A 24588-nucleotide genomic window follows, 5' to 3' on the forward strand; every position below is an offset into this window, starting at 1 on the left:
ATATATATTATATATAATTAAAATGTCAGTTCTAAAATTTAAATCAGCACACATTTTACATGTTGAAAAGGACATCATTAAGATTTTGAGACAGCTTAGAGATCAAAAAAATAAAAAATTTTGGTTTAATAATAAATATTGATGATCATTTAATTATTATTGCATGTGAATATTGTTACTTGATTACTATTATTTGATTAATGTTAACTAAATGTTATCTCCCAATCGTCATTACTTATATTACATAATAAAAATGCTCACCATTACTAATAAAATTAGGGATGTTTTATATAGAGATCATCCAAAACTTCCTATTTTACATATCGAGCACTCGAAGCTTTGTATTTACATATCAGACACTCAATCCCTCCCTTTTTTTTACATATGAAGCACTATAAATCTCCTAAATCCTCAGAAGATGCACTTTGTCGCACCCATGCATCATGCTAGTCTTCGACAGGGTCGTCTGCCGCACTCTTCTTCTCCTCCGTCGTGTGTATAATCCCATTGTTTTCATCCTTCTCTCTCTCTCTCTCTCTCTCTCTCTCTCTCTCTCTGAAGGACTCGCCAGTTTGTTTAAAACCGTTTAATTCTCTTTATCAAGTAAATCTCACCTCCAGAAATATGGATGATCTGGGGAATATAGTAATCAGAAGGTAAGAACATACGACAACGAAGATAAATAAGAAAAAGAACGTAAGGAACTCAGTAAAGTAAATTTCGCGAGATAGCCCAAGAGCGTACGCCCAAACAAAATCAAATCGAAAATACATTCGAAACATATCAGCAAAAAGACTCTACGAAAGCAAGCCACTACCAAAGATTTAAGTGTGTGTGCTTGTTATGAGGTCAATAGCAACACACAAAGGGACGTATCATTTTATTTAATTACACCTTATGGGAGAAGAAGAAGGAAGAGAATTTCGAATGCGAGCTTTCCTCGTCCTAACTCCACCGCATAGGTACCTAGGTTTCCATGCATGGACAGGAGGAATAGCCACCTCCGACTTTGCTGAAGGGTGTTGGGAATTTTTCCCTCTGATTTCTCGAAGGGAAACTCTCAATGAATCGTAGAATGGACTAGCTACAAAACATTTTTCATCCTACAACTCTAAAAACTTTGTAAAATGAACTAGCTAAAAAGTTTTTTCCATTCTACAACATCCAAATATTTCAAGCACTCCAGGAAAGATTGGAAACACCAAGGCCTCGGAAAATACGGATTCCGACCGTCTAGCGTTGGCACTAAGGCTTTTACAAGGTAGGACACTCATATTCGCAGGAGATTTGTCCATGACGGTATTCCATCCTAGCGGATTTCTTTAGGAAAACAACAACCTACTCTTAATCATTCTCTAACACAATCCTATGGCTAGCTAAGGAAAGGGAAGATGCAAGGGAACAAGTTTATCACCAATGATGGTTGGCTGGAGTCCAACTTTGCTCCGGAAGAAGCTCTCCTTATCGTAGGAGAAATGATGATTCCCCAAAATCCACGCTCCTTCTCTAAAGTAAGGAAGACGCTCTCCTATCTTGAGATATGGTGGAGTTTGTCGGAGATTTCCTTCTCTAAAGAAGGATGATGAATTTGTTGGCGTATGACCTTCTCCCATGTTAGGATGAATCTTTCCTAGCCATTTTCCTTGAAGCAGATGGAAGAAGAAAACACCGTGTCCAACAAAGTTTGTCAGAGAGAAGAGAATTCACTGGAGAAAAGGAGTTCGCTAGAGAAAAGGACTTCTCCGGAGAAAAAGGGGGGATGAGGAAGATGAAGAAGAATTCACCACTCCTTGGCGTTTCTCCTTGAGGAAGATGAAGATCTTTCCTTAAAACCTTGCCCCAAAAAGCTCTCTCCCAAGGAAACTCTAAGTTCTCCTCCCTTGCTCCAAGCCCTAGCCCTTAGGTTTAAGAGAAATGAGGAGAAGATCACAAAAGAAAGAGTCATAGCCATGATGAAGTTTTTCGGAGGCTTCTTAAAAAAGTCAAATGGTGGCATAATTGCCTCACTTTTTGCCTCCCCATGTAATCTCCCATGTCCAATGAAATCTTAAATTTCAACTGCATGGGGAGAAGTGTCGGGGTAAAAAATGATTCTAATTTTAAAAAATTTCAAGTCCAAAAAGTGGACTGGAGCCTAGGTGCCAGCAGGGTAGCCACTACTTTCCCGCTACTCGGGAAAAGATTGTTTCATAGGTAATTTGGGGCGCTTAAGCGCCCAGAACTCGTGATGACGATTTTGAAGGCTTAATATCTTTATGAAGATCTCCATTTTATTTAATTTCATACTCATAGCATTTATGTTACTATTATCAGTGTTGTATTTATTTTGAAAGTGTTTATGTAATTTGGAACATAAAATGTAATAATGTAGGATATATCAATAATATAGCTCTTGGGTCTTATTTTGGAGCATGCTTTTATTATAAGTATTATGTTTAAAATGTGTTTGTATTACAATGTTTCTTAATTTAAGTTTATATTTCAAACTTAGGGAGTTCAATATATAAATATATACAAATTATGTGTTATGCATGTAGATTTCCCTATGCCAATGACTCTCGCCCGAAGGAGGTGCTATACCATATATTTACTCGGATTGCTTAACTCTGTAAGTTATCAAACATATGTCGATTTGGCCACCACAGCCTCCAACCTCCAGTGAACTTCAGTAAGATCATTTTCGAATTAAGCCCTTTGCTGTTAGAACTTCAAATCAGCAACTAGTTGTCTAGCTTTCAAATCAGAAATGAGTCCTCACACGTCCACGAGTTCACCCTCCAATACTGCCACAAAGTTGGTCAAATTATCTTGAATTTTTAGTGAGGGATGAAAGCAGTCACGAGCTAGAGCTCCAATGCAACCTCAACTCTCGAAGTCTGAAACCCCTCGAATACTGGACTCATTTACTCTTCAACAACTTGAACACTACTAGAGTGAGCAGCTCCATATGGGATCATGACTTTCATAGTGCCCATTCCGTAGTCCTCCATGATCTGATCTATTGGCTTCTTCAAAAGCAATAGAGTATTGTATTCATCAAAGAAGGGAACATCAAATTGATGATATCTCATTGCGTTACATTCCGAAAATGAACCAACACTTTCCTGACAAGCAGCCTTGTCCTCAATAACATGATTCATAGAGGGATCTCTCTTTTTATATACATGATCTCCAAGCATAATTTCCGAGGGAGATTGTCACGATGCAACCTCACCTGCATTATCAAAGTGAACTTATGAGATATTGCCATAAACTCATGATTAAAAGGCTTATATAACAACCAATATAATCAAGACCAATGGAAACCATCACATCGAGCACCTCTTATTCCTTAATCGCATCGAGAAATTGACCCTTCACTTGATTATTCAAATCTAGGGCAATCTTTCATGGTGAGCAAGATTTAGGTGGAAGCAATGAAACTTCATCTACCAAACTTTGGCCCTCCACAGTACCCCAGCTGAGGAATCTATATAGTTCACATCCTTTAGCAACAAACTAGAAGAAGGACCCTTCACCAGAATGTCATGTCCCTCGAAAAGTTTGATTTTTTTCTAAGAATCCTCTTCCGACTTTTGAAAGACCAATTGCTTCCTATGGCAGAGGTTCTCTTCTATGCTGCGTCGTGAAATTTTCATCTCAAATGTTGGGATCTTGCTCATAGTTATATAAAGCTTGTCCAAGTAACATCACTTTTCTTAAAAAATACAGAACTCATGATTCTATCACAACTCTTTTATAATCTCGAAGAGAGTACTTATAAAAGTCTGAGCAACTGCAGTTAATATTATTAATGATCTAACTTACTTATTGTATCTTCTTTCCTTTCTTAGGCAACTCAAACGGTGTAACTCCAAAAGTTAGAGTATAGGTTTTGTCTGAAAAATGACATAATCATCAAACAACTTTACTAAATTCATTCAACCATATGTTCAACATTTAACGGATGTCAATAGACTGAAGTAAAAACTATAGAAGATCCTTTCTCACAAGAGAGCCAACGCATATTATGGAGCCAACATGTCGATGTTGTTAAATTGATCCCACTTGACACAGTGGTTAAACTGAGCCCACTTGCCGAAGTGGTTGAATGAAGCCCACATTCCAAGCGAGTGAGACAGAGGAAGAATAACGAAACGGGGGTGACAAAGGAAGACTTTGAAGGAGAGCATTGATTTGTGCGGGAGAATGAGTAACAGAAGGACGAAAAAAGGATTACACGCATGATGGAGGAGAAGACCAGCATGACGAATGACACTGGCGAAGACGGGCATGACGCACGGGAGAGACAAAGTGCTTCTTCTAAGGATTAGGAGATTTAGAGTGCTTCATACCTTAAAAAAAAGGGTTTAGATGTTTGATATGTAAAATAGGAAGTTTAGGGTGTTCTCCACATACACCCCCCCAAAAATTAATGTATGTGGTCAGCATCAAAATTGTTGTCATTGTTAGAATATCTTTCACATGAGTTGGTATCAGCCCTAAATATGCACTTACTCAACAAATTAATATAATATTATAACTAAAAACTCTTTGATTTATTTGGTAGCATGCTATGAATTGTTGCACAGTTAATATGATGTAAATTTGAGCAAATGAAGTTGTTAAGATTTAAATAAAAATAATGATAATAAATATCTCCAAATAGAATTGATTATGTGCTTTAATTACAGCTTCTTAATTTCAAATAAACAACACCTTGAGCCTACCAAAATTATCCCAAACAAATAGAGTCCACCAACAGTCACAAACCGGCACCGATCCGTTGGCTGGCAAGTTCACACCGAACCGGACCAAAGCCAACCCGACCCCGGTCCAGATCGTACTCAACCCACAGATCCTGCTGATGGTGATGCCCTATTACGTACGCTTCGATCGGCACCAAATCTGCGTTACCAAACGTCAAACACCACACAGAATCACCACCGCGCCGTTCTCCTGCAACCCGGTAAAGCAGCCGCTGGCCGCCGACCACCACCTCTGCTCCGGGCAACACAAGAGACACCGCAGGAATACCCTCCGGCGGCGTCGCTCGCAGCGACGGAATCAGAAAACACGCGTCGAACGCTCCCTGGTAGACAAAATCCGGCTCCTCCAATTCCTTCAGCACCCCCTTCGTCCGCCTTAAAAATTCGATTTTTAGCGCCGAGTAAGCAGAGCCCAATAGGAACGTGAACTGCGTTCCGGAGTCGACGATGGTTTGTCCGGCACCCGTGTGGTCCGGTACGAGCACGGATTTCGGGATTGGAAGCAGGTTACCGGCGACGCGGATGCCTTCGAGCTGAACGGAGTAGGCCACGCGGTCAAAGTACGGTAGAGGAAGTGAGATTTGGAACAGAGGAGTGTAGTTTAAGTGTGGGACGAAGTTGAGGTCTGCGTCACCGAGGAGGAGCACGCCGGCGGCTTCTGCGGCGGCGGGTATGCAGTAGGAGAAACGTCGGATGGAGGTTTGCGTGATAAAGGAGAGGGGTCCTTGGTTCATGCCGAGAAGTCCAACTGCGGTTTGGTCGGAGACGGAGGACGAGAAAGATGTGTTTATGCAGCCAAAGGCGGCAAATTTATGGACGGGGAGGAGGAAGAGATCAGAGGCGAGGAGTCCGTCGGAGGTGGAGCCGTCTGCGTAGGAGAGGGAGATCTGACAGCGAGAAGAGGGGTCGCAGGGAACGTAGGATTGGCAGGTTGGGGAGGAGCAGGGGATGAAAGAGAAGGAAGAAGAGGAGAGAGGGTGGAAGGAGTAGTCAGTGGAGGAGTTACAGAGAAGCCATGAGAGTTCGCTGCCAGTGTCGAGGACCATGGAGACGTTTTGCGGCGGAGTTCCGACGGAGAGGGAGACGGTGAGAGAGATGTTGTGATGGAAGAGAAGCTTGTTGGATGGCTGAGAAAGGAGAAGCGGCGGGGAAAGCTTCTGAGTTCTCAATGGCAATATCACTGCTTGATTCTTGCTTATTTTGTCGGTTTCTCTCTCTCTCAAGCATTGGGAAGAAGAGAGTAGGAGAAATGAGATCATGAGAATAGAAGCAGCAGCAGCAGAGGATCCCATTTCTACTGCTTAAGCTTCTCAGTGAACCCCGAAAGAGTGGAATATCAAAGCTTTTAAACAATGTATATTGTTAGGCACCAAACACTTAGTCAAATGTATTAAAGCCACGTATTTTTGAAGCTTGTTCGATAACAATAGAGCTTTTTAAGTAATTAATTGATACAACTGTGCTGGCATTCCAAAATCCCGTTTTACAAAATATGGATTAAAACTCATCATAAAAGTTAGAATTATATATAACCGAATCCAGAAGTTTAAAGCTGTTGAGTATGAAAGGTTGGATCTTTAAAGCTTTGATTGTAAGAATTATTGTTTGATTGCAGGAATTAGTGTTTTATAAACGAATCAAGAAGTTTCACTCCAGTGCATGTAATAGAATTAGACAAATAATAAGACAAGAATTATCTTCCCTGTTATTTTTCTTCTCTGGTGTTGCTTGATCCTTTCAATTACAGAGTCCAATCATTGAGCTCACCTGCCCTTTAGCTGACCTCTTTGTTTTGTCGTGGCATAAAAGTCTTTGAGATTCTTGATCTTGATTGCATATTTGTTTGAACATAAGTGCATTGCTTTTGAAAAAAGTTCACCCACCATATTTTTGAGTTTGGACTGATCGGGAAAAGGAGGAATTTTCAGCGGAGATAATTGATAATTCTACAATTGTATTCATAGAGTATGCTGTTATAGAAAGAATTCAAGTGAAAGGCATAAATAATAGAGGGCAAGCAGTACGCTGGGATGTGATATAAGAGCTGATGGTCATGTGAAGCTGTTGCTTCAGTGGAAAGCTGGCTATTCTATAATTATGCCCATTAGTGTCCTTTTGGACCTCTGCCCCTATTCTTCCTTCCGCCTTTAGGTTGAACTTCAATTCCCTCTTTAATATTAGGAAGATCTACAAAGATATCACTCAATTTCTATGTATTTATATAATGAGCCCCTAAACTTCAATTTTTATATAAATGTCACTTTGCACTTTCTAAAACTTAAAACTGTAATATTTTTATATAATATGAAAGATTTGAGTGTTATAAATCTTTAAAAAAAAATTTTGCAGTTAGAAATGTAAATATATAGGAATTAGGTGACATATATGTAAATGCCCCTTAATATTAATCTTATGAGCTTTTCGGGTTTATTGTGATTCATTACTAATTTAATAATAATAAATATTGTGTACAATGATCTAATGATTCACAAAGGTCTTATTTGGAATCATGTTTCTTTATTTTATGTTTTATTTTTACTATTGTATCACAAATTATCCTGCTTTTTTTTATAAAAAAAGTCTTTCAAATGAAAATTTAACTTTTAAAAAAAACATAATTAGAAAAAAGTTTCGTTTGTCATTAGAGTGCCTAGTAAATTCGCGGTGGTAAAGTAATGGATTATTGTCTTAGCGTTGTGCGAGGATTCAGCACACTCAGATGAAAATAAATCAAGTTGTGATAACAACAGAAATTTTTACGTGGAAAACCCGAAAAGGGGAAAAACCACGGGACCTAGTCCAATTGTAAAAATCTACTATAAGTTGATGATTACAGATGCCCCTTGCCCCACGGGCGGGAAATAGTTACTAGTTTTCCAGGTTACAACATCGACTGACGACGTATGTTCAACGGTGGTTGACGGAGATTGACAGTGATCGACGGTAGTTGAAGATAATCGACGGAGGTCAACTGTGATCGACGACGATCAACGGTGGCCGGCGGTGGTCGACAGATGTCAGCGGTGGTTGTCGACAGAGGTCAGTGGTGGTCGACGAGGATCGACGATGGCGATGGTGATCTTGGACTTGAGCTCCTTCTCAAAGCCTCAAGTTCTATCTTAAGCCTCCTCCCTTTCATGTGAGTGGTGAGACTCCATTTATAGTGTTTTGAGTGTCATTAATGCAGGAATATGAACCATTTTGATCGGACGGTCCGGAGAGCTTCCTTTGATCAGATGACGTTTGATGGACATTTGAGTGCCTTAACGATGTCGGAATTGAGCAATATTGGGCTTGTTGGATTTGTCTTGTCGAGACGCTCGATTCGACATTGAACTTGCTAGATTCGACATCTGTTTGACCTTTCAAATGCCTCCGAAAATTCTCCAATAGTGGTTTAATGGTTTGATCCGGGCTTGCTTTGGTTTGGATTGGACTGACTTTCATATCATTAGGTCCGTCTCATCGAGTCGATCAATTTGACTATAAGTTTGCTGAAATCGGAGCTTTGGATGACACTTAATCGAAGTTTGAATGTTTCTTGTTCAAAAAATTATACTGAGATTCGTGCTAGATGATGAAAATTTGTTAGTGGCGTATCAGTTGCCCCCCTATTTTCTGGGGAAACTATTTTTTTTTTCTTCTGAAAATATTAAGATCTATAGACTTTTCATTTTTTAATACTTAAAAACTTTAGATATATATACTTTATTACAATCAATATACAAATAAAATTATTATTTATTTTAAATAGAATATTAAAAGCTCAGTTGGTAGTTCATTTTTTGACACTTTGCAGGTGGCGTGGGATCAAATCCCTCCCGACTCAATATATATATTAATTAAATATGTGGGTCATAGCGGGGCATGAAGCCCGAAGCAAACTAAACGGGTTGAACGCTAAACGGGCCTATGAACTCTTGGGTTAACGTTGAACGGGCCTCTGGCCTCTGAACTCCTGGCAGCTGAACGGGCTGAGCAGGAATCTGAGGGTCACAAAGCAGCCAAAATTAATTAAAGAACCGGTCATTTAATTAATTAATTAAAGAATTCCAAGGCCACGATTTCGGCAAGATTTAAATAAAAAATAGACATTTAAATGTATATTTTTTAAATCACAAAATGTGACACAAAATGTGAAAAGTTTTTTTATTAATTTATTTTTTAATTAATTTCAATCATAAAGGTAGAATTTTAAAAACTAAAAAACTGAAGGAATATAAAATGAAAAGTTTTTTTTTAATAAATAATTTTTTTTGATGACTAATTAATTTTATCATGAATATGAGAGGGTTTTTCAGCATATAAATAGGCCAAGGAGAGGAAAAAAAAAGATGGAGTCCTCGTCGCTGCCTATAAGGTGATCCGGGATTTCCCAAAAGAAGAAAGTCGTCCCCATCCTACGTAGCAAACAAACAACATGATCTTTTTTTTCGTTGCGGCGAAGAGTTACGGTGAAGTGTTGTGGCAAAACGTTGTGGCGAAGAGTTGCGACGAAAAGTTGCGGCGAAATGTTACGGTGAAGTGTTGCGGCGAAACGTTGCGGTTATGAGTTGAGGTGAAACATTGCAGCAAAACGTTGCAGCGAAGAGTTGCGGCGAAATAATGCGGCAAAGTGTTGCGGTGAAACGTTGCGGCGAAGAGTTGCAGCGAAACGTTGCGGACGAGCATCTCGGCAGGGTGTCGCGACGGGGCATTGCGACCACGCGCACATTGTGGTGGAGCATCGCATATTCTGAAGGAGATCTTGTGCTGCTTTGGCATGTTATGAAAGTGATGAAGAAATGATGTAGTTTTCTGGCCTCGCCATAAGGGGGAATTTTCATGTATATGTGGTGGCGATATCTGGAGACCCCTTGACGATTATCAGATATATCGGAATTTTAGGAAAGCGATGTCGACTCTAATTGAAGATGAACTGATTTGTTGTAGCCTTTGTACATGTATATGTTGGTATTTGTAGCATTTTTATTCATCTTTTGTGACAATTGTAGATGATAACAATATATTTTTTTGTTGCTTCCACGGTTGTTGTGGCTTCTTAATTGTGCAAAATTCTGCAAAATTCTTCTGCGGCTCGTAGCCTTTTGAGGAATTTTTATGCACTTGTGTCTTTTGAAGCTTATAGTCTTCTGAGGTCTTTTATGCACTTGTGTCTTCTGAGACTTATAGTCTTCTGAGGTCTTTAAGTGTACATGTGTTTTCTGATGCTTGTAGCCTTCTGAGGTCTTTGAGTGTACCTGTGCCTTCTGAGGCTTGTAGTCTTCTGAGGTCTTTGAGTGGAGACTTTGTCAACCACTTGCTCTCATGGATTCTTTCTAGTGAGGACCCTATCCACAACTAGCTTCCCATCGAAACTTCCCACTTGGGCTCGTCCTACGGTAGCTTCTCATTGAGTTTTGCCTCTTGGGCTTGATTTTTATGAGTATGATATCTTCCCGTCGAGTCTTGCCTCTTGGGCTCGACTTTTAGGGGTATAGCTTCTCATCCTCAAGGGGGTTTTCTACACAAAAATCTTTCGTGAGAAAATAAGAAAATTTCATTGAAATGATATTTTAAAGCAACATAAAAATTTTGCTAAAATAAAATTAAGAGTTTATAAGCCAGTCTTTTACTCAGATAATATGAGTTGCTCATTCAATAACTTCAACGGTTCTCTTTTGGTTCCCCTCACATTGTTGTTGTAGGTAGCGACCTAGGTGACATTGACGTATTAGACTTTCAATTTCTTCCTTTAATTGAAAACATATTTTTGTTGAATGTCCTTTTGCACGGTGAAAATGACAATATTGAGACTGGTCTCCACCATTTGGATTTCTTAACGACTTTAGCCACTTGACAGTCTCTTCATCATTGATTGTCATTAAGATGTTAACATGTGACGTGTTGAGTGACTTGTATTCTTTTTCTGATCGTTGCTCACGATTACCTTGTGGCCTAAAATTTTTTTGTTGCGAGAATTGATTGGTATCTCCAGCGTTATTCTTGCGCTTGCCCCCCAATCACTCAAATTGTTCCTTGTGAGCAATGATGACCTCATCTGTAGAGATTTGTGCCTCAACACGGTGAACAAGGTCAACATAAGAATGAACCGTCTCCCGGATCAATGATGAGTAGAAAGGTGTTGGGTCGATCCCCCCAAGGAAGACTCCTCTTAGTAACTCTGGATCTACTCCCGGGATCTGCCGGGATTCAGTAGAAAACCTGCGGAAGTAATCCTTCAATGATTCTCCTTCGCTTTGAAGAATTCCCGAGAGATGGCATGAATCCTTGATGATCCGTTGGTTTGCTACAAACTGTTTTATAAACAGTCTGACAAGCTCATTAAAGGTGTTTACAGTGCCCCATGGCAGAGAGTAGAACCAGGTTCGAGCTTGTCCTTTAGGAGTAGCCGAGAAAACGTAGGGGTCGGTTATCCCTTCATATGTATCGATGTTCGGAAGCTTGAAGCCTGTTGGGATGGGGTGTTGGAGGACCGTATCCACTAAGGGAGATGATTCATGTATGTTGCAGTGAGTATAGAAACGATCCTTTTTCTATAGGGGAAACTCTTCTCGGACGAGGCGTCGTAGTTCATTACGAATGACATCATCTGAAATGACAGGAAGATGTGGCGATGTCGGACGAGCTGCACGAGATGGATGAGTGGAACTCGCGGTATCTAGGAGTTCAACATCACGACCTAACATGGGATGTGTTCCTTCTTGAGGAGGCGGGGCGGTACGAGTTCCTCCGAACGATATGTTTCCTGTACGCCGCGTAGTTAATGGTGTGGGCAGCGGTTGTTGAGCCCCGCGTAGGAGCCGTAGAATTTCTAGTTGAGACTCCTCCACTCTATGCATTCGATCTCGTACGGCGATGGTCAGTGGTATGTTTCTCATACGGTCGGCGGTCGTCGACGGAGGTCAGCGGTGATTGACGGCGATCAACGGTGGCCGGCGGTGGTTGACAGAGGTCAACAGTGGTTGTCTACGGTCAGTGGTAGTTGACGGCAATCGACGATGGCGGGGATGATCTTGAACTCGAGGTCATTCTCAAACCCTCAAGTTCTCTCTTAAGCCTCCTCTCTTTCATGTGAGGGGTGAGACTTTATTTATAATATTTTGAGTGCAATTAAAGCAGGAATATAAACCATTTTGATCGGACGGTCCGGAAAACTTCCTTTGATCAAATGACGTTTGATGGACATTTGAGTGCCTTAACAATGTCAGAATTGAGCAATCTTAAGCTCGTTAGATTAGTCTTGTCGAGATGCTCGATTCGATGATGAACTCGCTAGATTCGACATTTGTTTGACCTTACAAATGCCTCCGAAAATCCTCCAATAGTAGTTTAATGATTTGATCTGGGCTTGATTTGACTCAGATTGGACTGACTTTCATATCATTAGGTCCATCTCATCGAGCCGATCAGTTTGATTATAAGTTTGTTGAAATCAGAGCTTCAGATGACTCTTAATCGAAATTTGAATGTTTCTTGTTCAAAAAATTGCACTGAGATTTGTGTTGGATGATGAAAATTTGTTGGTGGCGTATCAGAGTACACCAACTTCTTATGTTCTTAGATATCTAACACCTAAATAAGTGGAATGCACGTTTTCATCCATAGACTATAGGCAAGGAAATATGTGTAAAAATTGAAGTTAAGTGTCAGATATGGAAATACATAGAAATTGAGTGGTTTGTTTGTAAATATACCTACATATAAATGAATCCTTATTGCGATGCAGTCTATGGCTTGTCACGTCCTCTTTCTTGTCAATTAGTAGCTTTGGTTGTCGTACATTTCCATAGGATAGGATCTAGGATCTGGAGATTATACATTATTTCTTCAGAATATTTTGCTTTATTTCTTTTTTACTTTTCACCCCATTTATAGGCAAGCGGCTTCTGAATTGTTTCTTGTGTTTTGCTGGCCTTTTGTGTTTTCTAATTTTTCATGATATATTTTTTTATGTTTTTTTAATTCAAATCACCTCTATGCCTCATATGGCTTTTTTAAACCTTGATTAGCAAACAAATTTTATCTTTTTTATGCAGGAAAAAGCATAAAGCTTAAATGTTGCTAAGATGAGAATGCTTTGGTTGATGAATGGCTTGACACTTGAGACAATGCGAAACGAATCTATTCGTGAAAGAATTGGTGTAGCTCCAATGAAAGACAAAAGTTAAGAGATAAGTCTTAGATGGTTTGGTCACATTAAACGTCGACTATCTAATGATTCACTTATGAGAGTAGAAGTTTGTTTTGACTTATGTTAAGAAAGGCAAAGATAGACTAAAAAAGTCTTAAGCATATTATATAAAAACTGATCTTAATCTATTAGAATTGAATGAAAATATGACACTCAATAGGACGCAATGGAGAAAAAAGATTCATGTAGCTAGCCCCACTTAGCGGGATAAAAACTTATTGTTGTTATCTTTGTTGTTATTGTTGTATGCAGAAAAGCAAATATTCATGTATTTTGCTTGATGTTAGACTTTTTCAATATAGGAAGCTTTACATACATATCACTCAATTCTTTTGTATTTTCATGTTTAACACAAATTTTGATTTTTACATACATGCCCTCTTACCTATGCATGAAAATGTGCATTTTACTTTTCAAAAGCTAAAAATATATTAATACTTATATAAAAGATTTTGGTGGTATAAAAGTAGAAAAAAAAAAAAAACAAAGTTTAGGCGTTGGATGTGTAAAAACAAAAGAATTAGGTGTTATGTATGTATATGCCCCTTCAATATATCATCTTGCTCTTCGATATGTTTCCAGCCTGCACATTGTCACCATACATTGGAAATAACCTGCAGCACGTCAATAAATATTGTAACAATAGCTATATCTATAAAACTGCACTCAAGTTGGGCCATATGCAAATAAGGCATACAATAGTTTCATGTATACTAAATGGTTGGGCCATATGCAAATAAGGCATACAATAGTTTCATGTATACTAAATGTTATTTTTGCACCAAAATCATCACAAATGATAAAAAGCCAAGTTCTATTTTGCTCAAACCCACTAGAATTTGGATCGTATTAAATAAATGCAGTAATATATAAAACAAGAAAAAAAATTAAGTACTTTGATTGCAAAAGTTTTAGCATGACAAAGAACCTAAAAAATAATACCAGGAAAAGGCAGTTGGGCAGAATTTCTCAAAAAGTGAAACACCCTCAAGCAGAGTAAAATAGAAAAGTAAATTATTATTAAAATTAATATGAAAAGATGATTAACATCTAATCTTATAGCCACTCTCACAAATTCCTTCCAAAGGTGGAAGTTTTAGAGTAATTCTTATACCGAAGAGAAGCATAATGATTGCTACAGTAATTAGATATGTGAGAGTATGAATTATAATACCTCCATATTATATTTGTATTTCACATCACATTAATGCTATAAAAAATGGGGACACCAAAGCCCTCAAAACCCTTGGGAAGGGTTGTAGTATTCCAAGCAACAGTATGTAGTTCCTTATCACAAGAACAATGGTGCAAATAAGTTTTTAAATGAAGAATAAATCTTTCTCCTTAAACCTTTTCCAAAAAACTAGCCAATCTTCAGCATAAATCTTGAATAAAAGATTATTATAATAATATTGACACAAGAAAGAAGATAATGTTAAATGAAGAAAAAAATGAATGAGATGATTTGACATTGGAGTGATGGGGAGGTTCATAAAGTTATTAGATATCATGACAATTATTTAGATGATTTTGTCTGCAAAGATTATAGTGACAATGTTGGCTTTTAGAGCATAAAAATTTTGATTTTGGTCTTTAAAACACTTCATTTAAAATCTAGTTTTATCCTAGATTACTAATTTCTATGCTGTTTATGTTCAAAATCTCTACTCAATTTTTCAACACTAGGGTACTTCTTGTTATGCATCTGTTATTAATTAAGGTTATGTAATCTAATGAATTTTGTGTGCATTATAACTTTTATATAATTTTATGACTTCCTTGTGTTTTTAGTTTGAAACCTGCACCTTGATTGGATTAAAATCCTATGATTCGATCGAATTGAGAAAATCACCTCGATTTATAATATGGTTTATTTAAGCCTTGAAAGTATAAACATTTTGATATTAATCTTTACAGCAAAAAAAAAAAAGGATGTTTAAGATATTTTTAAATCCTAGTAACCATCTTGTATATCATTCTATGAAGTTATGCGTTATTGAAATGAAACCTTATGTAGAAGAATAATATGTGTTTTGAAGAATGAATTTGATTTTATGTTAGAAAGATTTATCTTGTAGACAACTTTTCTGCAGTGCAAACAATAGAAAGGATGAAAGTAACGAAAGGATATTTGTATGATTTTAATCAATCTTAAAAGGTCTTATAAGCAAGAACCATGAGAGATTTTGATGAGAATTACATGGAGATAGTGCATCTACGGTATATCAATGGTATATAAATAAATATTGATGCATGCTAGAGAATTCACAGCGGTAGAGTAATGAATTATCATTTCAATGTTATACGAGAATCCAACACACATTCAAAGAATAAAAGAATAATAGAAGGAGACCTCTCAACTTTTTATATGGAAAGTCCTGGAAAAGGGAAAAAATAATAAGGTCTAGCCCAATTTAAATGATTCACTAGGTAATGGTGAGTATACATACGCACTCTTCTCCTGAGTTAGGGAAGATGAAATTATAAAGATGATGTACAACGGTATTTTAACAATAATAGCAATAAGAGCCGTGAAAGCCGTAGTCAGTTGTTATGGAGGCAATAAACCATTATGAATGTTGTAGACAGTGGCTGCAGCGTCAACTTAACATAAAGGTTTTAGTTGAAAGTCTTGGTAGTAGTGGGTCGTGTGAGTCATAAACTCGTAGATGGTTGTTTCAGGAATGTCGATTGACCACAAAATCCATAATAGAGAGTTGCAGGAGCTATGAGCAATGTATGTTGTTGTTAGTCACATAAACCGTAGCAATGATTAACTGCGATAACGTTTGTAGGCCGCAGATGCCAGAGTTGGGAGTTGTGTAGGCCATGTATGTCACGTAGGTCGTACTAGAGAGTTGCGATAACGTCTGTAGGCCGCTGAAGACGAAGTTGAGAGCTACGTGAGCTGTGAGTCACGTAGGACGTAGTTATCCATGTTGGTCTTAGTGGTGAGTTGTAATAACATTCGTAGGCTGTAGAGGCTAGAGTAGAGAGTTGCATAAGTTGTGAGCTGCATAGGCCGTGTTTGGTCATACAGGTTGTAGCGAAGAGCTGTAATAACATCTTAATGCGATAAAGACAGAATTGAGAGCTGCATGAGTTGTGAACCACATAGACCGTCCTTAGTAATGCAAGTCGTATTGGTGAGCTGCGAAAACATTTGCAGGCCGTAGAGGTCAGATTTGAGTGCTACATGAGCTGTGGGGCCGTAGGTCGTAGTTGGTACAACAGTCAAAAAAAACACGTTGTTCACGAACATCTTTCGGCTAGTTGTTAAGTAAACGGGTCGAACATGAGCAACCCTTTATTCGACTCATTTTAGCTTAAAATAAGAAAATTACATAGAGTATATATATATATATATATAAAATTATAACAGCTCTTGTGGTCATGTGATTCTGCGATTTTTATTGCATAGAGTTAGTGCAGGTTCGAATTCAACACTCAACATCTATTTTTTTTTCTAATTAACTTTAACGAGTCAATTTTGAGTTGAACACGAACACATTGTTCACGAGTCAATTTCGAACACGAGCCGATTTCAAACACGAGCAATTACGAATGAGCCGAACACCAGCCAAGCCTGAGCTCATTCAAACTCGGCTCGTTTACAGCTCTAGTAGTTGGTCATGTAAGTCGTAGTGATGAAACTTAATAATATTCATAGGCCACAGAGGCAGGAGTGGGGAGCTTCGTTAGCTATGAGCCACTTAGCTCCTAGTTGGTCATATAGGCCATAGCAGAGAGCTGTAACAACATTCATAGCTCATAGAGCTCAGAATTGAGAGTTGCATGAGCTTTGGACCACGTAGACTATAGTTAGTCACAAATGCCTTAGTGAAGAGTTTCGACAATGTCCATAGACCGCAAAAACTAGAGTTGGTCATGCAAGCCAAAATGGTGAGTTGCGATAATATCTGTAGGCCGCACAACCCGTAATAGAGAGCTGCATGAGCAATGAGCCACGTAAACCGTAATTGGTCACATAAGTTATAGCGTGGAGCTGTAATAACGTTCTTAGGACATAGAGGACAAAGTTGAGAGTTGCATGAGCTCTGGATTAGGGCCATAAAAATTAGGGTTATCAATTTTGTCGCTCCTGAAGTGTCACTTTGTCTTTCGTTGCCCTGAACCTTCTCACATTGGGTATAGGGGTAGTTTGCACCCTCAAAAAAGAGGTTGGTTCTGCCCCTAACCATATTATAAGTACGGTGGTTGTAAGCAATCATTGTAGAGAACATTTTACATCGTCTTTGGGGTGTGTCGTGACATCGTCTTTAGGGAGCATCAATACACCATATTTGGGGCGAGTTAATGCACATTATTCAAAATGATGTGCTACTTCGTTGGGTGTTTTGTTACTCCGCAACGTACGTTTGGACTCCACAGTACTCGTCATACTTCTGGATTGGGTTTGGTTGCAAAGAGCATGGAGCAATTGGCGGTGGTCAAAATCAGTCGGCGAGGACTGTTTGATAGTCGTTGGCAGTTGCATGAGTGGGTGGTGTTTGCTGGACATTCAGTGTAGAACAATGAACCTCAATTCCTTCTCCTCCAAGCTCTAGATTTCCTCTAATTCAAGTTCTAGGTCCCCTTTCATGAAGGGTAAGTAACTATTTATAGAGTTTGGGAGAGGTCTCCCTGTAAATAAGAAAGGAATCAAGTTCACACTATCAAACGACCCGAAGAGGTTCCCTCAATCAGACGATATTCTGTGAACATTTGAATGCCTTAAAAGTGCGAAATCAAATAATCTAGGGCTCGTTGGATTCATCTAATCAGACGATCAATTTGAATATAAGTTTCTCAGATTTGAAATTTGTTTTAACCTTTCAGTTAGACACCAAAAGCTTTCAAAAATGGTTTAACAACCTGATACACGCTTGATTTGACTCAGAATTGGTCAATGTTAGTGTCATCATGCTCATCTCGTCGAACAGGTCAATTTGACTGTAAGATTATTGAAATAATAGTTTTAGATGATTTTTAATTGAAGTTTGAACGTTACTTGCTAAAAATTGTCTTAAGATGCATGTCACGCCTCGAGATACGCATTAGATGATGAAAATTTATTGATGGCATATCATATGTATGGTGTGTGTGTGTGTGCCGCTTACCCCGACCTGTTGGTTGGCATTCTTGGTGTAAGACCCCTCAGGTTGGGGGTTCAAATCCGCTATGGCAACATGTGCCTTAAGGAGGTGGTACTCGAGTTGGTTGGCAGATTAGTAGTGGTTGGAGGCTAGTATAATAGCCTTTGGTCATTCCTTATAAATATATATATCTATATTCAAATAATTATAATAATTATGAACTGATCAAAGAGTTTTCAATCAATGTGTAATTAACTTCAGGGACTTGTAATTAGCATGACAAAAAAATAGCTGCATAATATGATATTAATAATTAACTGATATTATTGGATGACCAAATGGTACTCATATATGATAAGCTTAAGCCTCCACAATTAATTACCCAAAAGATAATGATACAGATAATAGCAAAATTTCTTTGGTTGATACTTTAGAAATGTTATACAATGAGTGAATATCATGTAAATTTGAAGGTAAAAGTGTAAATTTCTTTTTATTATTTTTATTTTTATTTTTTTGTTGTTGTTGTTGTGGGTTATGCCACATTTTATTTTATTTTTTCACTCTTTAGTAACATCCTATGATGCAGGTAATAGAATTTTTTTTACTTGGATCAACAGACCAAAATGGTACTAGCAATTGATTTCCATGTTATGCATTGCGTGCGTGATCAAAATGGGAACCATGTTATTTAAAAATATATCAAATTTACTCCTTCAGATGCAATTCAAGTAAGTACATTATCTACCCGTCCATATAGTTTCCATGTCAAACAGGTCTTCTCTAAACGTACCACTCTCTACAAATCTGGGTTAATATTATGTTCCCATTACCATTAAGTTCTATAGATAGAATTGTAGTATGTGATCATCCTAAAACCAAACAGATCATTATGAATGAGATTCTGTAGTGTATCTGCACACCGGTACAAGAACAATATAGCAATTAAGTGGTTCAGGTTGGCTTTATTTATACTGGGAAACATTTACTTTGAATTTGGCAGAAAAAAAGGTAAAACATTTTGATATTATCACTTTGTTCTTGACCTTATAAAAAATAAAATTATTCAAAACTCGACAAAATTCAATAAGAGAACTATACCGACTGCTAGGAAAAAGAGGACAAGAACAAGTAAAAAGAGTTAATCTAATAGAAGAATAAGACTTTAATTTGATATGAGAGGGGATGACATCCCCAAAATTTTAGCATGCTTGATAGAATTCCATCCAACTACACCAACTGAAAGAAAGTAGAAATCAACATAACATGTTTTTAATTGCAAAACCCAACAACTATAACTAAAATGCCAGAAAATAGAATCGACTGTCTTAAGAGATTGCTAGCCTTCTCCTAAAGAGAAAAAAATGTTAAAATGTCATAAAATATTACAGAGAAAGTCATGCAAATATTAAAGCGCTAGAAGGACAAAAATCACAAGTTACATAAAGTAATGCAAATAGAAATTCCTATGATAAAACGCGAAGGAATCATAAATATTGGGTAGTTATAGCAATTGAGTCCTAGTAACAAATGCTCATAACAAAAGATCCACTATTTCTATTTTTTGTGGCATTCAAGTGTCTATTTTTAAGATGGAGTTGACTTTTTAGTATTATCTATTTTCTATTATTAGGCTTGGTTAGGCATCATTGTTTTATGTTGTGTGTTGTGCTATATAGTTTTGTGTTGCATGTTTTTTGTAAAGCTTGCTACTATTCAGTAAAGTTGAAATACTACACTCCAAAAACAAAAAAATTACACGAAAATTCATGCTATGTAAGCACTTGATGTGGTAAACCAATATATTTTTCCCTAAAAAAAGTGGTAAGCATTCTTTCTAATTTGATGAGTTTAGCCATGAAAATAGGGTCCAAATGGTTTTGTGTAGAATTTTATGGAGAGTGCAACATTAATTTTAGTTAATTTATGTTAAAATTGTTATTCGATGTGTGGTAAAGATGTGTATTTTGGTAAAAAAAAAATGGCTACAGCAAAAATATGGGTTGATATAATGATAAAATAATTATAATATGATACAAGAATCATAATCAATTAATTAATTAGATGATGAGATAAAGATGATATAATTCAAAGAAGTACTTTTCTTTGAAGCAATCATAAGTATTATTTAAAGAAAGAAGCTTTTCAGCTTTAATACAACTACATTTTATTTTTTTCCACAATAGTTGCAACTTGAGTTATGATATAAAGTTCTATTTTTAAATATCTTCTACATCAATCGATCGGATTTGGTTCGGGTTGATCTTGATGTGAATATTATCTCAAATAACTTTCAAATTGGATTGACACAGATGTTGGCGTGTGGAGCTTGTAGTCTGAAGGAGAAAACTCCAACGCCTTCAAAGAGGTGCTCTTGCACTTGAGCATGGCGTTGACATGCCTGAAATGGGCGTAGCTATGTCGAATGGCGTACCTAAACCGAACAACGGCGTAACCACGTGGCAAGTTTGACTCTTTGACTTTGTCTTGCCAAGTGTGTGAAATAATTATGCCTCTTATAAGCTATCTACGCTGCCAAAACAATTTATTTTAGTCCTCGATTCAGAACGATGAGATTATATATGTGCACGCAATGATCTCAAAGTGCTTTTTACAGAAGTAGTGAAGTTCGAGAGACAGTTCTTGATGCGTGCGATTTCACTTGTGATATCAAGAGAAGATTTAGAGCTAGAGATTTGAAAGAGAAGATTTGAGTGATGTAATATGTACTTTTCTCTCATTCATAGTGAACTTTTTGTGTGGTCTGGCTCTGTGATTTTTTTCTCGATCTCGAGATTTTTTGCATAAATTCCGATGTGTTTTCCTTTGACTATTTTATTATGTTTTTGTTTGTTTTTTTTTTTTTTTTTGATTTCTAATCGGTAATCCTATTTTCTGCAATGCGAATTTAATTATGCACCAATCAAAGCCCTAAGTAATTATCCACCTCAGCACCAAATCTATTCCACGACTCATATTAGGTTGGATTATCGAATTAGATTTTGGGTCGACCCATAACCGTTGAAATCCATGAAATGATAATTAGAACAGTCGAAGAACATCAAGAAATTAACGTGAAGATCCACAAAATGATAATTCACTCGGCATACAAATACAAATAATCACAACATAATTATGGAGTGCCTCAATATTTTACTAAGAATTCCATGTTGTAAGGAATTGTTGAAAGGACTCGAGTAAGAGAGATATCTCAGAGTGAGTGTAAAAAGATGGAAATGTTGAGAGGCCTATATACATATGGTGTTTAGCCGAGGAGCTGAATTTCCTTGGTTAGATCTGGCACATATTTGTTTGATATACAATTTTCAGAATTAGTTGCTGTCAGCTCTACTTTGGAAATGTTCTTTGATGAAGCTTTTACTGTTCTGACAGTGATGTGATGAAAGATGTCTCGATAACGTTATATCATTATAAAAGCCTAGAAGCCGAATGAAAAATTTTTACATTAGTTAATCATTAAAGTTAATTGAAGGTGTTCATCATTTTGGAGCTCAAGGCTTTGAATTGTTAAGATTTTAATGGCAAAAAGTGGAATTTAACTGAAAAGAAATGAAGTAATAATTTCCACTCTCTTCATAACAAAAAGCTTCGACCATGGCGTTTCCTGTACATATTTTGGCAGTGCTGAGGTTCGAACAACATCTTCTAAAACTCTAATCATCGTCTTCTTCATCGATCTTCTGACCAAACCCTCTTGGCCCAGCTCTTGCCCTGACCTTCTTCTTCTTCCCATCCTTCTTCTTCTTCTCCGCCTCCTCCTTCTCAAACTTCTCCCTCTCCCTTTTTTGCAGGAAGTCCTGAACGGCCAAATAGATCACCTGTTCAAAAAGCAAGAACCTGTCGAATTGTTAATACCGTCCAAGTAAAGAAATGAAAGGAATTCAATTGAAATCAGATTTGCTCTACTAATTTGGGTGACCAAATTTCCATTTTTTTAAAAAAATTGTGAGAAGAGGGCATGTAGATCCCTGCAGAAGTCAAGTTTGCATCAAACAAACAAGCAATTAAAAGAAGGAGAAATCGCTCAATTACTTTTCAATCAAGCAGGTGGATCTGATTTCAATGCATTTATTTTACCATTTCCATTAACAGTTAACTTAAACTTGAAAGCATTACCCCAATTGTGAGAAGGGAGAGACCGATGAAAGCAGCAAGTAGAAGGGCAGAGATGACACTGCCACTGGGTCCATCCTCAACCTCCGGAATAATCTCCTGAGCACCGTCAGCGACGCCAGAAACAATTCCGGATACTCTCCCAAGAACCGGCTGCCGCCTGCTAAAGAACTCTTGAAGCTCAGTCCCCCATTGATGAACATGTCGAGAAGCAGAAGAAGAATATAAGGGAAGCGAAGAAATTGAGGGCCTCGAAGAATGAAAGAAGACGCTTCTCGCCGGAGAGGGGAGTGGGAAAGAAGCTGAGAGCGGAGGAAAGGGAGAAATCACGGCTATCCTCATGTTTGGAGAAAGAATGCTGGCCAGTCAATTGGCTTCAGACGTGAAAATCGGGATCAAGCACGTGAGATTTGGGTTTTGGATTTGATTTAATGTTGGGGCTTTAGATTTTTTATGTGCAAAAATTCGAAAATTAAAAAATCAAGCGTTCCAGCCCAGTAAATTATGTCATTACAAGTATACAATTATAAAGACTGTAATTTTTTCGCAAATAGGATGCTGGGAAATTTACGGTAAAGAAAAATAAGAATCTACATAAATCCAGAAGAAAATATAGAGATTTAATGAGATTCGACAAAAATGACTACATTCTCAAGAGCAGAGCGGCGGCTTTCTTTCAATTTTAGAAATGAATACAAAATTTCTTTCTAGGTTTATAAAACAAGGCATATATATAACTCTATAGTATAATATGTAATTACAAAATTACCCATGTACCGTATCGCGGGGACGTTACCCCCGTGCCCCCAACTCACATAACGAAAAACTTCTCCAAATGAACAGATTCTTCCGCTCCGCTCCAGGATCTGTCCCTTACATGGTATATGAGTCATACCTAACAAATCTTCACCTTGGTGAATATCGAGTCCCTTAGAAGAAAAAAATACCTTGGAGTTTCTCACATGCATCGAAGTGGGTTCGATTGTCATGTTGTCTAGCAACTGCAAACATTCAACAAGTCCAAACAATGCAAGAACTTATTGATAGTAACTGGCTTAGTTAACATATCAACTGCATTTTCATCAGTATGAACCTTCTGCAATAGTATATCACCATAAGTAATCAATTCTCTGATCTTGTGATACCTGACAATACCTCTCTGATCTTGTGATACCTGACATCAATAGGCTTAGTTCTCGTATGGTACATTGGGTTCTTAGCCAGATAAATGACATTTTGACTATCACAATGCAACTAAACTCTATCTTACTCAACACCCAGTTCTTTTACTAGCCTAGTAAGCCATAAAGTTTCTTTAACAGCTTCACCTACTGCAATGTACTGAGTTTTAGTTGTAGATATTGTCGTAATATACTGAATTGTTGATTTACAACATATAGGCCCTCCACCAAGAGTAAACACATAATTAGTTGTAAACATTCTGACATCCAAATCACCTACTTTGTCTGAATCAACGTACCTCAAAACCGAAGGATTATTCTACTTACTACAAAAAATAATTATATGTCATACAGTACCCTTCAGATACCTGAAAATTCATTTGATTGCTTCTCAATGTCGTCTTCCTGGTTTAGACATGTATTTGCAGAATTGACTAACATCATGAGCCAAATCAGGGCGAGTACATATCATTGCATACATCAAGTAGCCAACTACACTGACATATGAAACTTTTGTGATGTCTTTGATTTTTGTATCTGTCTTAAGGCACTGTTAGGAAGAAAACTTGAAATGGTTTGCCTGTGGAGTGCTCACAGGCTTTGCTTTGCTCATCTCAAACATATCTAGCACTTTCTCAACATAGCCTCGTTGAGATAAATATAATCTTCTTGAGTTTTTATCTCGATGAATATTCATTAAAATAATCTTTATTGTAGCATCCAATTATTTCATATCAAATTTCTGACTCAATAAAGCTTTCAAACCACGAACATCATGCATATTCTTTGCAAGAATCATTATATCGTCAACATACAGTAACAGAAAAATAATAGAACAATCTTCAAGGCTCTTACACAGACAACAATCATACTCACATCTATTGTAGCCAATATGATTTAAGTGGGAGATAAACTACTTGTACCATTGTCTTGGAGATTATTTCAACCCATACAACAATTTCTTTAATCTACAAATCAGATGCCCCTGTCCAGGTTGAGTGAGCCCTTCTGGTTGGTCCATGTAAATTTGCTCTATCAAATCACTATGCAATATTGTAGTTTTAACATACATCTGCTTTATATGCAAATCTCAAATAGTTAATAATCTAAGCACTGCCCTGATTGAAGTATGTCTGACCACCGGAGAAAATATTTCATCATAATTTATACCCTTATGCTGTATCATAATTTAAATGATGAACACCGGAGAAAATATTTCATCAAAAATTATTTTT

General features: G+C 37.4%; 2 protein-coding genes across 2 annotated transcripts; both read right to left on the reverse strand.

The window, feature by feature from the left end:
- Positions 1-4644: 4644 nt before the first annotated feature.
- LOC110022907 (aspartic proteinase PCS1-like) lies at positions 4645-6210 on the reverse strand. The gene has a single exon (XM_020722059.1). The coding sequence runs from the start codon at positions 6038-6040 to the stop codon at positions 4745-4747; it is 1296 nt and encodes a 431-aa protein (XP_020577718.1). The 5' UTR covers positions 6041-6210; the 3' UTR covers positions 4645-4744.
- Positions 6211-20117: 13907 nt separating this feature from the next.
- LOC110022919 lies at positions 20118-22594 on the reverse strand. Its single transcript, XM_020722078.1, has 2 exons — positions 22176-22594; positions 20118-21877 (listed from the first exon to the last, which is right to left on the reverse strand). The coding sequence occupies exons 1-2, from the start codon at positions 22512-22514 to the stop codon at positions 21713-21715; spliced, it is 504 nt and encodes a 167-aa protein (XP_020577737.1). The 5' UTR covers positions 22515-22594; the 3' UTR covers positions 20118-21712.
- Between the last annotated feature and the right edge of the window lie 1994 nt (positions 22595-24588).

The sequence above is a fragment of the Phalaenopsis equestris genome, unplaced genomic scaffold (genome assembly GCF_001263595.1).
Source record: "Phalaenopsis equestris unplaced genomic scaffold, ASM126359v1 Scaffold000203, whole genome shotgun sequence".
In the NCBI taxonomy this organism is placed as follows: Eukaryota; Viridiplantae; Streptophyta; class Magnoliopsida; order Asparagales; family Orchidaceae; genus Phalaenopsis; species Phalaenopsis equestris.

What these genes read in the sequence shown, in the direction of transcription:
- LOC110022907 (XM_020722059.1), bottom strand. Translation starts at nt 6,040, where the DNA reads ATGGGATCCTCTGCTGCTGCTGCTTCTATTCTCATGATCTCATTTCTC.
- LOC110022919 (XM_020722078.1), bottom strand. Translation starts at nt 22,514, where the DNA reads ATGAGGATAGCCGTGATTTCTCCCTTTCCTCCGCTCTCAGCTTCTTTC. An exon ending in TCTCCCTTCTCACAATTGGG is followed by an intron (nt 21,878 to 22,175) that starts GTAATGCTTTCA and finishes CTTTTTGAACAG; the next exon opens with GTGATCTATTTGGCCGTTCA.